Source organism: Dunckerocampus dactyliophorus, chromosome 7, assembly GCF_027744805.1.
Source record: "Dunckerocampus dactyliophorus isolate RoL2022-P2 chromosome 7, RoL_Ddac_1.1, whole genome shotgun sequence".
In the NCBI taxonomy this organism is placed as follows: Eukaryota; Metazoa; Chordata; class Actinopteri; order Syngnathiformes; family Syngnathidae; genus Dunckerocampus; species Dunckerocampus dactyliophorus.
Genome location: NC_072825.1, coordinates 23,979,403 through 23,995,045, shown reverse-complemented (window position 1 = coordinate 23,995,045; position 15,643 = coordinate 23,979,403). Strand labels below are relative to the sequence as shown.

The 15,643-nt window shown below is 39.5% G+C and overlaps 2 protein-coding genes across 3 annotated transcripts; both read right to left on the bottom strand.

Annotated features, from left to right (window-relative positions):
* Positions 1-1,787: 1,787 nt before the first annotated feature.
* On the bottom strand, positions 1,788-8,385 carry LOC129185247 (protein FAM8A1-like). Of its 2 annotated transcripts, none has more exons than XM_054782061.1 (5): positions 7,913-8,385; positions 7,632-7,755; positions 7,423-7,546; positions 6,998-7,137; positions 1,788-5,550 (listed from the first exon to the last, which is right to left on the bottom strand). In XM_054782061.1, the coding sequence occupies exons 1-5, from the start codon at positions 8,352-8,354 to the stop codon at positions 5,406-5,408; spliced, it is 975 nt and encodes a 324-aa protein (XP_054638036.1). In that variant the 5' UTR covers positions 8,355-8,385; the 3' UTR covers positions 1,788-5,405. The 2 variants fall into 2 exon arrangements, with proteins under 2 accessions (XP_054638036.1, XP_054638037.1); XM_054782062.1 differs by having other exon boundaries at positions 7,632-7,752.
* A 904-nt stretch (positions 8,386-9,289) lies between these two features.
* Positions 9,290-10,101, bottom strand: fabp4b (fatty acid binding protein 4b). Its single transcript, XM_054782066.1, has 4 exons — positions 9,929-10,101; positions 9,675-9,850; positions 9,495-9,596; positions 9,290-9,418 (listed from the first exon to the last, which is right to left on the bottom strand). Exons 1-4 carry the CDS (start codon positions 9,999-10,001, stop codon positions 9,365-9,367), a joined length of 405 nt encoding a protein of 134 aa, XP_054638041.1. The 5' UTR covers positions 10,002-10,101; the 3' UTR covers positions 9,290-9,364.
* Between the last annotated feature and the right edge of the window lie 5,542 nt (positions 10,102-15,643).

The following is a 15,643-nucleotide window of genomic DNA, read 5'->3' as shown; positions in this document are numbered from 1 at the left end:
CACTGCATCACACTGAGAGACTGGAGCTGGATTGTGTATTCAATGTAGGCAAGATTTTCATATTGTGGACGCCGTAGGTTCCTGCATGTCTCGTCAGTACACTAGAGGGAGCCAAACTCACAATGATGTCATCACTTTTACAACTTTGATCGCTCGAAAGCAAATAAACTGAAGTTACAGCACAGCAAGGGCGTAACTTGGGGTCTATCATTGCCTTGCCTCTTTATTTATTTATTGAATCATTTACTTTTTTAAAAGGAGTCAGGGTGCCTGTATTAGAAATACACTGTGATATTTTTACTGTGATTAGGCTGTGCCTCCTGGGTCATTTCCTTCTCTTTGGTCACCTGTTCGGCAATCACATTCTTGAACCTTTATTCTATTTTTTTTTTGAAAGCTTAGTTAATGTTCAAATGGTAACAGCCCGAATAAAAATGACAAGTGACGTCAAAGTACAATTTAAGGAAATACATTCAGGTACTTCCCAAAGCTTCAAGATTCACCGCATGAAGTTCCTCTACACTTCTCTCCTCTTCTCTATCACTGTCACCCGCTGCGTGCTCCCCAGCCGCCCTGCTCCAGGAGTCAGGACTGGTACGTAATGTCACCGGAAGGAGTGTCTGTCATCACCATGGTTACCGCTCAACCCCAGCAGAAAATTTAGAAATGCCTGGTTAAATGTAGCTTCTGTGTAGGCTATCACGTTATTTGATCGGTAAAATACCTTCACTACTGACAAGATATTTGATGTGGAAAACAGCGACGTTACGATCACTCAACCGAGAAATGTAGTTAAACTAGCAACGCCGCTACCCAACACTGTGTATGGGAGCAAAGTCAGCAGACCTGACATTGGCCCTTTACACTACACCACTGACACCCTCTGGCTTCACCTCACCGGACACTGAGAATAGAACAATAGCTTGCGACACTGGCAATCGAACAACTAGCTTGCCAACTCCAGTCACAAATCGTCACTTAACTTAACAATACGGGTATTTACCTCTTTTTGGTCAGGATTTTTCTTTTTTTATTAAGTTTAGGTGTCGACCAACAATGAAAAATTGTTGTCTGTCCGCCTTTTATTGCTCTTTTCATTTTTCCGCGGTTCCGCTGTCTTCATCCATGCCAAACATACAGCAAATAGTGAACATTAGGTAGAGAAAGCGGGTTGGGTAATACCAAGTATTCAGCAGGGGGGGGGTTACATTACCGGATGATTAAACATGCTACTGTTTTGCAGGCAAATGATATAAAGAAAATCAACAATATATTAATGCAGGATCATGTCAATTTTTATAAAATCGGAATGATGTGGTTATATCCATCCATCCATTTTCTATACTGCTTCTCCTTCGGGGAGTTATATTGGCTGGATCTGATTTTTGCGGGGTCATGACCCCGCATCGCCATTCAAATTACGCTCTTGGAGCACAGTATGTCATTTTTTAGAGAAAAAAGACGTTTTAGTACCATTGTGATGAATATATGCTCATTTTAAGCATTTTGGTGTGGAGCTGTGAACACAAATAATTGATACGGTCGGAAAAATATATTATTGAGCTTCCATAAGCTTCTATAAGAACATATTACTTAGTAATACCAATATTGTATAATCAGGAAATTTCAGTTTGCGCTTCCTCCATTTGTCCTCTGGTGAATTCTGATAACATTAATAATAATAATAGTTACGCTTTACTTCCTCTGAATCTCATGACATTGCTCTGAGCAACACCACGGGCAACTTTGTGACACAATTCATAAAAAGAAGATACAGTAAATCTGATCAAAAATCAATACTTTATTACGGCTCAGCAACCCATATTGCATTAAAGAATTAAGAAACATTCATCTTAATGGCATCATGCACTATACTGTACTCAATGGTCATTTGGACAACAGTGAATTGCACAAAAGTGTATTGTATGAGACGTTAATAGCCTTTTTGTACAAAAAAAACACACACACTAACATGTCCAAGCTTTGAAATTAGGGGAAAATGCAATGCAGAATTTTAAGTCATGTTTGTGGACTGTGTAGCAACAGGAATGGCTGATTTATGCATGTACTGTTTACCGTGGCACTTCTAAAGTCCAACAACCCAAGGTTGTACAATTGGGAATTAAAAAAAAGACCATTAGAACAAGCTTCACTCTTACAAACCTTCAGAATGCAGATGCATGAATTTTGCTTCCTTTTTTTGTTGCTATCTGACAACACATCAAAGGAAGAATATAAGAAATTGCCTGAAGATGCGTTAAGGAAACAGACTTGAAACAATAAGCCTTCGTCATCACTCAGTTAGGGTGTTTTGTTCTTTCCGTTTTACAGCGGTTGCTTTCTTTTCACACGTGTGATACTTTAGAACACAGGTCACTAACTGGAGGACTGCAGTACGAGTACGGACCCAGATGCCATCCTATACGGACCTGGACCTTTCATTCATTTTCTATGCAACTTGTCCTCACTAGGGTCACAGGGGTGTCCCGGCTGACTTTGGGCAAGAGGCGGGATACACCCTGGACTGGTCACCAGCCAATCGCAAGGCACATATTGTATAGGCAACCAACCATTCACACTCAATTTAGAGTCTCCAGTTAACCTAAGATGCGTACTTTTGGAATGTGGGAGGATGCCAGAGTACCCGGAGACAACCCACGCACGCACAGGGAGAACATGCAAACCACACAGAGATGCCTGAACGGAGATATGAACCCAGATCTTCCAGGTCTCCAACTGTGTCGCCAACATGCTAACCACTATGCGGCCAGACCTTGACCTATGGTCAATAATTTATTCAAGCATTTTAAGTATGGACAGGGTGCTTCTATTTTGACCGGCTTTTTTAGCTTTTTTTTTTTTTTAGACATTACAGTACCGAGTACCGTTTATCGGATTAGGACCACAACCGCTGACCAACTGCATGCAAGTTAAGCCATCACACATGATACTACTCAGCCAATCAAATCTGTGCATTCCAGGCATTAAACATTGCGATACTAAATACGGAGACAGACGAAAGAGGAGAGAAGCGAAGCGAGTGACACCGAAGGAGTGAGAAATATGGGGAAAGAGGAGCGAAATGAGTGAGATACACTGCAAAAACTCAATTTCAAGAAAGTAAAAAAAGTAAAATTTTAAGCAACCATTTCTCTTTTTTTTTTTCCTAAAAAGGAAAAATATTTTGGCTAGCAATTTTCACTTGAGAAAAATAATCTTAGATTAAGAAAATAGCTCATTCTTATGAAGTATTTTTTTTTGCCAGAAACAAGTTATTTTTTATAATAACAAGCTAAAAACCTTATCTGGATTATTCTTCAACAACACATTTATGTTTGTCTAAAATTAGGAATAAAATTGGTTTCTAATCTTTCTAAATTTAAGAAGGGACTCACACACAAAAAATATATGTACATTGCAAAAACTAAATTTCAAGAAAATAAAAAAAGTCCCTTTTTAAGCAACCATTTCTTAAAGATTTGCTGATTTTGGACCAATGTGAAGGCTGCACAGCAAATTTCATAGCGCGTACCAAGATTTATATATTTTATGAAATCTGTGTAATTGTGTACAATTATTCAACTTGATTAAAAAAAATATGACTTTCTTTTTATCTAGTTTATAAATCTAAAAAATTGTGACTTTACATGCAAATCATGAAAATTCTGATTGGTTTGGTTTTCCTAAATGAAGTGCATTTTAGATACAATCACACTTTTTTCATTTGCTTCATGCTTGCTGAAAAGCATACCACTGAGGGTATTCTGTGTACTCTGGCATCCTTCCACATTCCAACAATATGCATGATAGGTTAATTGGAGACTCTAAAAATTGTACACGTTGTAATGAGAACGTTTTATTTAAATCTAGCTATGGGATTAAGAACAACTTGCTTATTTTAGGACTATTATATTCTTAAAAGTCACAAGAAAAATATTCTTTCAAATATGGCTGTTTTTGCAGTGTACTGAGCGCGGACAGAGAGGAGGGAGTTGCGGGGGAAAAAAGACAGAAACAGAGTAAAATGTATGGAGAGGACAGGAACGGGTGAACCCGAGACACTAGAAAAATACACATGGCACTTTCTAAGAAGAGAGAAGTGGACTACAAAAACAGAGCTTTCACCTCAGAATAAACACTCATTTATATTCATTCTTCCCTCTGGAAGCACAGAATAGTTTGTCTCACATGCTGTGGAACTCATAAAAGTGACGCCATTATGAGACAAAGCACAATGGGTTGTTTTTTTTTTTTTACCAAACATACCCACTCAATTCTGAAGTGAGGTAATTGAAAATAAGCAGTGAACAATGTGCCCAATGTGAACAATCCACCTTAATCCTGACTCATTCATTCACTGCCCAACAGCTGCTAAGGAATGCTCCCTCAGACCATTCCAACGCAGGTTTAATATCGTGGCGGGACAAGCTAAAGCCAATTGTTGATTACATACAGTCATTGATACAACTACAAGGCTGCTTCAATACTGTATTTATCACACACTAAATCATAACGCAAGTTAGACATTACGATGTTCCGGAACCTTTGCTTGAGAAAATGTTTTCTAACTGGACCTATTTGAATTTTAGTTAGCAGAACAAACCCCTGCTTTGTAGAATTTGAGATAATCAGATCTGTGAGGTGCACAAATGAAGCAAATTACAATTGCATCACGCCTTCGTCATCAAAGTTAAGACTGTTTTACAGTTTGGGTTTTTTTTTAATAAAGTGTGATTAACTTCTTTTTACACTTGTCAGCCAGTTAGGAATGACTTAAAATATAGGCTGTTCCGTAAATAAAGGTTCTATGATTGTATTCCATTTCCATCATTTCCAATGGGAAATATTGTTGAGTGTGACCAGAATCCTGGACTGAATCGTTTTCAACCTCAGAGGCTCCACTGTAGTCCTACTTGACATCAATATTGGTGCTTAGCTTTTCACTCAATTGCCTACTAATTTCTCTTAAGATCAGACCAGAACATGCTGAGTTAAGGGAGAGCGAGTTCAGGCTGTCAATATACTGAATGTGCCTTTTAAAAATAAAACTGTACAGTACAGTACTAGAGCACCTGAACCATTAGCCTAGTAGCCCCAACATTTCAAACTAGTAATACAAAGATCCGTACTGAGGCTACGATGTTAAAAATACATAGATTAGCGACTTAAATACAGAGCGAAAGAACACATTCACTCCTGATCTCAAACAGCATTTAAAAAGAGGTCAATTGTGTCTTTATGAAAAGAGCAGACGTCATTCCCGCTCCAGATTTTAAAAGAGACAAGAACTTGGCACATAGACACATGCAGACCAACCCTTATGAACCGCAACAACGGCTGGATCAGACTTAAGTTCTGAACACTCCACGCAGTGTGAATTTGCAGGCTGTGGGTGCTCTTCCGGGTCATCTGACCCTGGAGCGCTTCACAACAATGGTGCCGGCGACCATGTCGTACACAGTCCTGTTGTGCTGGAAGAAGAGGAGCGTGATAAAAGCTGGGAAGAAGAACGCGATTGAAAAGTTCTTGCTCAGGGCTCGGACAGCTGACCTGTCAGGAAAGACAGCGAGAAGCAACGTTAGAGAACTAGACAACACTAAACTGGGCTCCTCTAAGCACAGACAATGAATGGGCATAAAAATAGATTAGCCAAGTGATTTGAATTTTATTGATGCCCTTTTTTTGAACAAGTGTATGTGTGCAGTCAGACACATCAGCAATGGAATGTAATTGGCATTCATCACTTGGCAGCCTCCAACAAGGGTCACTATTGTTTCATCAATTAGTTTGTTGGCTAAAGAAGAAAAATTGCAAGCAGCTGGCACTCTGGGAGCTTATTATGATCAATGTGACATTGGCACAGAAACAGAAGCACACACAATTCTGACTCTCAGACTGCTTGCTTGGTGCTGGTCCCCTAATATGTTAAAGTGACTAATTAAAAGGCGTTCTAACAATAATATGTGTAATTAGAGCCTGTTAATAAGCACCAAAGACGAGAAAAGGCAATCATGTCCATCACTTGTTTGCACCACATTTGAGAGAAGGGGCACTCAAACGGTCTCTTTTTAAATTCAGAGTTTTATGACATCACAAAGGAAAAATCAACTTCCCCATGGACATTACCTACCCCCCCCCCCCCCCACGCCCCCCCACCCCAGCTAGATGAGCCCACCCTGTGTATATGCCCACCACTTCACAGAGGACAGCTTTGTAAAATAAAAAATATATATAAAGTAGGCTTCACGCCACATCTTAAAACAAATCCTGAAGCTCTGTCAACTATCCGTCAGTCAGCTATCGATGTGGGAGTCGTATGTTTGATCATTTTGTTTTTCTTCAACGAACAGGCTAACCTAGCATGATGTTGCTGTTAAAATGCCAGCGTTAAGGTTAGCTCACACAGCTGTGCTAGTGTTTCTAACATTTGTGTGCTCCTGCGCCTCTCCTTGATGTTACGTTGTTGTATGTGATTTATAACATCTATTACAGGGGATTTGCACATTTTTCAAGTAGAAATGTAAAGACTTTCAACAAAATTAAGACCATACCATGGCAAAAACATCCGTTAGACACGACAACTAAAAACTGTTATCTAATAGGTTTTTACTACCTTTGAATGCACGTTTGGTGACTTGACATAATTTGTTGCATAATTTGTCATGCTTATTTTTAGGAATGTGAAACAATGCAGGTAAGTACAACAGTAAAGAATTTGAACAGTGTGAATGATTCTTTTATTTTTTTGTAAATTCAAGTTTCTTATTGGCTGAAGTGGAGCTTTAATAGTTCCAGCTTGTCGCTGAACAATGCAAGCTCACTGCTTTTGTCTTATCTACTTGTCTTTGTCCGTTTACGTCAGGGCTGTCCTAACTTTACACTGACGGTCGCATACCGAATGCGGGGGGCCCCTTTGACATTTATAATTTTACCCGTAATCAAAAAAGTTAAGCCAAATGCCCACTCCTACTACAAACAATAAAAATATTCCACTCACGCAGAGAAAGAGACATTAGTGGCCGGCACTACAAGGACCCGGTTCGGCTGCACCAGAACCGATGAGTCACATGTCACAACTCGGAGTCCAATAATGAACTTTCCTGGAGTGGCTCCTCCTGGTCCCCAAATACACACAATCTGCAAAGAAATGACAGCACATGATTAATATGCAGCGCACAAGGGGGGAAAGCAACTGCTTACTTATATAAAAATAGCTAAATTCTATGACTTTTTATAAGGGTGGAGGGATTTGTGGTAAGCTTCTTTTTACACTTGTATGACTGCTAAGAATGTCAGTGTTATTTAAAACATTGCTTGTACAGACATTGCGATTTGACCCTGGAACTCATCATTTCTATTTGTTATGGGAACATTTGTTTTTGTACTGCTTCTGCAGCCATTTACATCGCCATGACGACGCACCTCATAACAACACACTAATATCGGGTACACCAGAGCAACCAGCATCATTTTCTGCAGCTCCTCCATCGACGTTTCCTCGTCTATGTCCTCCACGATAAAATGCATGGCAAACTTGGACACATCCCTGGGGGAGGGGGGCAGAAGCAAGGGACACACAAACGTCAATCATCATCTTTACACTGTCACATCGACAATGAAAGGAAGCTTACTTGATTCCACTCATATGCATAACACTCAGGATTATGGCCGCTTTGATGAAAAACAGTATGAAGAAGTCCACAACTTCAGCCAGGAGTCTTTGGAGAGGTGAGGGAATAGTGTACTCTCGACCTGCTGAGTATAGACACAAAAACTTCCTTTAATTCCATGATTAGCTGGCAGGGATTACTGCAAAGGCACCATAAGTGAAGAGGAATGTATAGATCTAGAAGTGTTTAATAGACATACTGTTAATGTGTGCAATAATACACTAATGTCCCTGTTCTTTTACCTGGCCTCCGTGCATTTCCATTCTCCTGCTGGAGCTGCTGGGGCTGAGTCGGCACTGCGGCCGCGCCTGCGGCGTCACCTGCGCGGCTAATCGGGGAACCAGAGGCCGATGGATAGGGCGACAACGGAACACCAAACGGACCGGTGGACAAATTCTGATAGGTGGAATCGAGACGTGCCGTCGACGTCCCGTTAACCGACTGCAAAACACACGGATAAGACATAGCTGACGCCGCCAGCCAGCTCTGCCATGTCACATAGCCGGTGTAGTACTGACACATCCACGCCTGTAACTTTTCGCAGTACTCCGCAGTGGTGCAGCTTTTAGGCACGTCTTTATGTTGGTCTTTTTTCGCTGTGTCTTCATCTACGAGTCGTTTAAGACCATTAGAACAAGCTTTACTCTTATCGGATTCCATGTTTGGGTTTTCCTCGTCCGCCATGTTGGATGTGGGGTGGGTGACGTCATTTCGGAACGTTACACGAGCAGAAGAGGGCTTTTTTTTTTTTTTTTTTTACACGGTCTGGCATAACGTTGACGTGAATGGTAAATTCAACGATGCTTCACCTCAAGTAGGTATTTTTTTAACGGACAAGATAAAGTTAATGTTTTTACATATTATGCCCGACTCAATGGTGTCCACCCCTATTCACATACAAAATGGTACAGTCCAACACGATTAGGGAAGCCAGTGTCTCTACGAATTAGCACATGAACTATAGAAGGGACTTACTGCTTATTTTGTAAGGTCTTAAATTATTTTTTCAAGGAAATCAGTGCAAACATGCAATAACTCCCTTATCACTGCACTCAACGCGTTTAAATTTAACTGTTTAAGGGTTTTATTTAAATATCAAACAGTTTCAGCCTATTCTGTTCCAAAGACATACCAAAAAGTGTATGCAGTTTGGCACACCCAGAGCGCACTACCCTAAAGCTTAATTAGGGCAAATTACATGCACTTGCTTTACTTCCAGTCTGTGCATCCAAGACAAGAGGCCTACTAGCAGGTTGTGGGGGTCACTGCTTTGACCTCTCCCCAGCAGGGATTTGGCTTGCACCGCCTGATAGGACATGTTGCTCTGCTTGGACAGAACAAAAGGCCATTGTCAAAGAAATAAAACAAAATCTTGCCAGTTTAGCAAGGACTTCAGCCTGACCCAAGGTTGCTTGCTAGTGCATGACAAGCAAAAATCCTTTCAAGTCTTGAATTGGCAACTGGCCATAGTATCCAAATCAGTTTCTAAAGGCCTAAATTCCTTTTCAGCAAGCCTTGGAAACCGATTCTTACAAAGACCATTCACATGGCTGAAGAATTACATGCACTTCCTGACAGTTTCTATAACGAAAGCCATCAATCCTTATTCCAGCCAAAAATTGTAAGCGTCACATATTGCAGTTTAAAGACTTTATTGGCATTTTGTTTGCAAAGCTCCTTCAGCAACTAGTCATTTAAGAGTCCTTCTCATAGGTCCTCACTGCAACAACATCATCCATGACGCATTTCTGTGGAGATAGGGTTTATAATAGTTCATTACAACTGTCCATGCATTGTGTTAAAATGCATCAAAAATCAACTTACAGCTGTTAGTTTCCCCTCCAGAATCTCTCGCTCCAGTGTTGTAGTCTTTCCATCCCAAGTCTGTTTCTGCACAAGTTTGCCATTCTCAAGAGTGACGATAGTCTGGAGGACAATACAAGCAGTTACATGCAAAATGCATTAAAATAAAACAAAAAAAAAAAAAAACACACACACACACACCTTAGTCTTTCGGTCATCTGCGGTTGTCTCATCGAATTCTTCATTAAGCTTGAATTTTATTTCAGTTGTCTTGAAGGTACTTTGAGACTTCATTGTGACGAGGCCGGAGTCATCCACGCTGATCACCAAGTTGGGCTTAGCCATGTTGCCCATCTGCCGCGTTGCAAAACCGACACCTCCATGCAAAATTAGCCTCAATTAGCGTCACTTTATTGCATGTCTGTTCTCTAACGGTACTGATGGTTTATCCTTACCAATTGCTTTCATGTAGTCGTCAAAGTTCTCGCTGGCCGTCAGCTTCCAGTTTCCGACAAACTGCTCAACCATGATGATAAAGTTTAAGTTGAAAGTTTGCAGCTTTAAAACAGCGAAAACTCTTCTTTCCGCGTAGGATGAAGACGAGAGGAGAGAATGTCACGCGGAGGAAGTCATATTTGAAGCCTGTAGGAGCGCGTAGTTGATGCCGAGACACCCAATGAGGAGAGGGAACTGCTGTTGCCATGGGGACGGTGCGACTAATGGGCGTGTCTTCCAATCAAATTCTGGTGTGGGAGTGAGAAGTGGAAAATGGAAACATGAACCCAATCTCAGGTATTTCCTCCTTTCTAATCATTTTAACAAACACAATCATGTTTAAGTTTAATAATGATATTTGGATGTATGGTCACAATTATATTCTAACGTATTTATAATAGTTTGCAGTTACATTAATTAAAATTCTGTTAAATTCATTCACATTTTAATGCGTTTATTTCGCTAACTATATATCTACATTTCATAGCGAAACATTTATTTTTATGCTCTCTCTGCACGTTTGCGCTTGTAACAGGTTTTGCCCACTAGATGGCGTAAGAACAGCGTATGAAACCCTGAAAGCTTTCATTCGGGTCCAATTTCTGCTTTTTTATATTCAATATTGAAAAATATGTTAAACTAATACAGTGTCAATCTAAATAGACCATTATTTAAAGAAAGGCTGATACAGCTCTTATTATATGTAATTATATATTTTAATTAATATTGCTTTTAATACATTTGTAATAAATAAATACTGTTAATTAGGATTCTAATTCGTATTGTACATGTAATTAGTATAATACATTTTAAATGTTTATAAACATAGATTGAAAGTTGTAAGTCGTACAAAAAAGTGGGAAAAGTACTCATATCGTAGTTAAATAAAAGTACAGTTATTTTGCTGAAATTCTCAAAACAGATAACAAACGTAAAAAACAAATGTACGCACTCAGAGTAAAAGGTGCTAGTTCTTTATTGAACAGGTGGTACTGGTCTCAAACCAGGTCATCTTTAATGAATCAAGACACCGTGATGAATTAAAGTGCAGAAATAAAATAATCATCCTCAATTTGGTGGTTGTCCTGCCCTTCATTCATTATTGTTTCCAGGTGCATTTTTTAATCAGTAACAGATATGATTTATTATAATGTAAATACACAAACAAACTCCTCCTGTAATTTGTCACATTCCACCCGTGAAAAACAGTTGCATGTTATTTGCACACATGACATGATGAACCATTTATGTTTACAATGGAAAAAGTACCATCATCTCATTGTTGGCTTGAAAGCCTTGGTAGAAAAAGACATATCCAAATTGACACAATTTTGTCTGTATCAACAAGATCTACATGAGCTTGGTACCAATGTGAAAATGTACATCTTTTTGGTCCTGGATAGGAGAAAGTGTGTTTTAGCAGGAGGTCTAAGTGTTAGCTTTAGTGCTAAATTTGTCATTAGTGTTTTGTTTTCTGAAATGATTCATGACATGCTGGTCTCTGCTTGCTTGTTTATGACATTTGCCTTCTGTTCTGAATTGTCTTCTGTTTTTATAAAATTGGTTTGGTTGAGCTTTCAAATGCTATTCTTCTGGTTATGTGGATGTAAAGTGTGTGTACTGTGTATTTGATACAAGCATCGTGTAGCAGTTACCATAGCAACACAGTGTCGGGAACTTTTATTATAGAAACAAAGACTGGAAAAATGACTTCTCAGTTCAAATTGAAGTCTGCTTTACCGTCTGAAAGCCTGCAAAAGAGACAGTTTTGAATTGCTGCTCTACCTTTTGAAGAGAGATGTTTTGCCAAACTGCACAGTACATCGCAATGGTTGCCAGCTTTAAATAGCAGGACGTCACGTGACTCCAGCAGCAGATGCCGTGCTCCTAATGCATAAAAGATTCATTAAGATCAACTGACAGCCGCTAATTATGTCGTAGCTATAGAGGCAGTGCTGTGATATATCATGGAATGTCGTGTTGGGTCTTCATCTGCATGCATCCAGGTGCCATCCAATGATCATGAACTCTTTCTGGCAGCCACAGAGGAGTCCTCTCCTCCTGGGTTTCATCAACACTTCAAGCCCCATTGATGCGAGAACAGAGGCCACAGACAAAAGCTGTATATACTGTACAAACACAGCTCTGAGCGGCAGCACACTGACTCATTCTTTGGTGTGTGTGAGAACGGAGGGGGACCCCCTTTCAGCTCCTTTGTGTTGGTGTCTGTCAACAGTGTAGTTGCAGGCCCAGTCCATTGTGGGGGCCAATGTTTCGTATTGACACAGGGCCTCGCTCAGCTTGTTCCCAGGGTCCACCAACCTGAGGATTCATGAATAATGGAGAGAAGATCCTCCTGGTCAAAGGGGAATTTGTAGGCTTTTTGAAAAGTTAAAATTGTGATCAAGCAGCTGGCAATGTTGATGGTCAGCTGTAACGGTAGACCTCTGTCAAGGCCAAACAATCCCAAACATGTCTGACGTACTTGACTGAAAAACTATGAGTGCAAGGACTTGGGCTTCCACTCTAGCTCCAGCTAATGTATGGTCACTGCACCTCTTGGCCCAACTGCAAGTGGACTATAACGGCAAAAATGCCGCATCAGAATCACCACCTTTATTTGGATTGCCACCAAAATGTAAACGTTTCCTAGAAATTAGGGATGTCTCAAGATCTTGCAAGATTAAAACATGACAAGATTTCTCATTCATAAAGAAGCTGTCTTGCAATAATAAATCAATACATTAATGAATCATATATTAGTCATCAATTAATAAATGAAAACATGCTTGCCCACCTCAAACATGTGCACCTGACCCAGTTTTTCCATCTTGGAAAAAAGCTACACATCAAGATGCAGAGCTTTTGGTCAGACATTTGGTCAGCAGAGGGAATACAAACGGAACAGCGCAAAATTGTGTGTGTTCACAGTAAGTCATCGCAAAAGAAATGCTGCTCTTTAATACTGTTGAAAAGCCAGAATTTCAAGAAATTCTTCAAATGGTAGACAGTACTGAGACAATACATGTCACAAACGGCAATTCCACATGATTAGCGTGTTGGCCACCCAGGCGATCTGGAAGATATGGGTTTGTATCTCCGTTTATATCTCTGTGTGGAGTTTGCATGTTCTCCCTGTGCGTGTGTGGGTTTTCTCCGGGTGCTCCGGCTTCCTCCCACATTCCAAAAACATGCATGTTAGGTTAATTGGTGACTCGAAATTGTCCATAGGTATGAATGTGAAAGGTATGAATGAATGAGTGTGAAAGGTTGTTTGTCTCTTTGTACCCTGTGATTGGTTGGCGACCAGTCCAGGACGTACCCCACCTCTTGCCCAAAGTCGGCTGGGATAGGCTCCAGCTTACCCCTGCGACCCTAATGAGGATTAAGCGCCTAGAAATTGATTGATTGAATGAATTAATTAATATTATCATAACATTAGTGGTTTATTTGGCCTCCAAAAAAGCAGACAGTAATATCTTTTAGCATCAATTTGTGGGACAATAAACATTTCAAAACGCACCTGCACTGTTGTGATGCAGTTAAATATAAGTTTGTTTGTCCAGTCGTATTATTTCATTGTACTTTTCTTAAAGTTAAATCTCTTCTCGCCTCGTTCTCGTGGACCCAATCTTGTGCCTCGTCTTGTCTTGTGAGTTGGGTGTCTGTGACACCCCTAATAGAAATCTTGCGATACTTTTACAAGATGTTTATTATTGTTGTTGTGGTTTGCCCTTGTTATATAACTGGGATAACTATGCTGATTATGAAACAGTGTAGTGCTAATGTACATCACGGCAAACTCCAAACACGATAATGAACATATTTTCAAATGAATACCTCTCAAAACTGATCATGATACACAAAGGCAGAATTGAAAATATATATATAATTAATATATTTTATTTTTCTATAATTAATTACTATATATAATAACAAATGTAAAATAATTGTTTAGGTATCGTAAATTTACTTTTCTTAATTTGATGTTAAATTATATTTGGAATCAAATTTCTTTCATTTGCATATCCATTTAATTGAACAAAACTGTGAAGTTTTTGTGCCTGTTTTAGCACGTCATACAATGGGTACACAACAAAAAGACTTGCACCTTATGGAAGGCATGAATGAATATGAGTCACAAGAAGTACAGTACATATATATAAAGCCTTTTTAAGGTCATGCCACAGCATCTCAATAGGATTCAGGTCAGGACTTTGACTAGGCCACTCCAAAGTCTTCATTTTGTTTTTCTTCAGCCAATCAGAGGTGGACTTGCTGGTGTGTTTTAGATCATTGTCCTGCTGCAGAACCCAAGTTGGTTTCAGCTTGAAAAAAACAGATGGCTGGGCATTCTTCTTCAGGATTTTTAAAATCCATTTATCACAGCAAGTCTTCCGTGTCCTGAAGCAGCAAAACAGCACCAGGTCATCACACTACCACCACCATATTTCACTGTAGGTATGATGTTCTTTTTCTGAAATGCAGCGTTACCTTTATGCCAGATGTAATGGGACACACACCTTCCAAAAAGTTCAACTTTTGTCTCGTCGTCAGACTACAGAGTCTTTTCTGGCAAAATTCAGATTGTTTTTGTTCAGCAGTGGTTTTTGTCTTGGAACTCTGCCATGCAGGCCGTTTTTGCCCAGTGTCTTTCTTATGGTGAAGTCATGAACACTGACCTTAACAGATAGATAGATCTTTATTTATCACCAAGGGAAATTCATGTTTCCAGCAACTCTGCAAAAGTGTCCTCATAAACGTAATCACTTGAAAATAAAACAAAAAGCAAAATAGGAGAGTTAAGAAAAGTAAGAAAATAGAATAAGAATAAATCAATACTTAAAAGAGGAGAAAAAGTAAAAAAATCGACAGAGCTGCTTGAAAGGCAGCCACTCACTGCGGCGCCGTTAAAAAAAATTAAAAAAAACAACTACTGTAACTGAGACAAGTGAGGCCTGCAGTTTTTTAGATGTTGTTGTGGGGTCTTTTGTGACCTCTTGGATGAGTCGTCGCTGCACTCTTGGGGTAATTTTGGTTGGCCAGCCACTCCTGGGAAGGTTCACCACTGTTCCATGTTTTTGATATTTGTGGATAATGACTCTCACTGTGGTTCGCTGGAGTCCCAAAGCTTTAGAAATGTCTTTATAACCTTTTCCAGACTGATAGACCTCAATTACTTTCTTTCTGATGGGGCCGGGGGGGCAATCACTTTTTCACACAGGACCATGTAGATTTTGATTTTTTGTCTCCTTTAATAATAAAAAGTTTCATTTAAAAACTGCATTTTATGTTCAGTTGCGTTGTCACTGATTGATATTTAAATTTGTTTGATGATCTGAAACATTTAAGTGTGACAAACTTGCTTACACTTCTTTGTGCTGCAAACTACAGGAGGTTTGCAAAGACATTCAGTTTATAATAGGAGTTATGAATCATTTGCAGTATGGTGCAGTATAGTGTACTGCAGGGGTCAGCAACGTTTTTACTTTTACAAAATGAAAATGGCCAAGAGCTACTCATTTTTGTAACATTTATCTTCAGAACTTATTTTAAATCCAACCAAAGCGAATATGCTTGTTTTACCAGAACATGAACAAAATGCTGGCGTCCACAACTCACATTTTGTATTTCAGAATGCATTTCTTTCTACTGTTCTTTCATTATTAACTGAA

Bases quoted from the DNA above. Each gene is read 5' to 3' on its own strand.
- fabp4b (XM_054782066.1), bottom strand. From the start codon at position 10,001: ATGGTTGAGCAGTTTGTCGGAAACTGGAAGCTGACGGCCAGCGAGAAC. The intron at 9,851-9,928 runs GTAAGGATAAAC...TTTTGCATGGAG, and splicing joins CGACTACATGAAAGCAATTG to GTGTCGGTTTTGCAACGCGG. The intron at 9,597-9,674 runs GTGTGTGTGTGT...ATTGTCCTCCAG, and splicing joins CAGATGACCGAAAGACTAAG to ACTATCGTCACTCTTGAGAA.
- LOC129185247 (XM_054782061.1), bottom strand. From the start codon at position 8,354: ATGGCGGACGAGGAAAACCCAAACATGGAATCCGATAAGAGTAAAGCT. The intron at 7,547-7,631 runs GTAAGCTTCCTT...CCCCTCCCCCAG, and splicing joins ATGCATATGAGTGGAATCAA to GGATGTGTCCAAGTTTGCCA. The intron at 5,551-6,997 runs GTGAGTGGAATA...CTTTCCTGACAG, and splicing joins ACTAATGTCTCTTTCTCTGC to GTCAGCTGTCCGAGCCCTGA.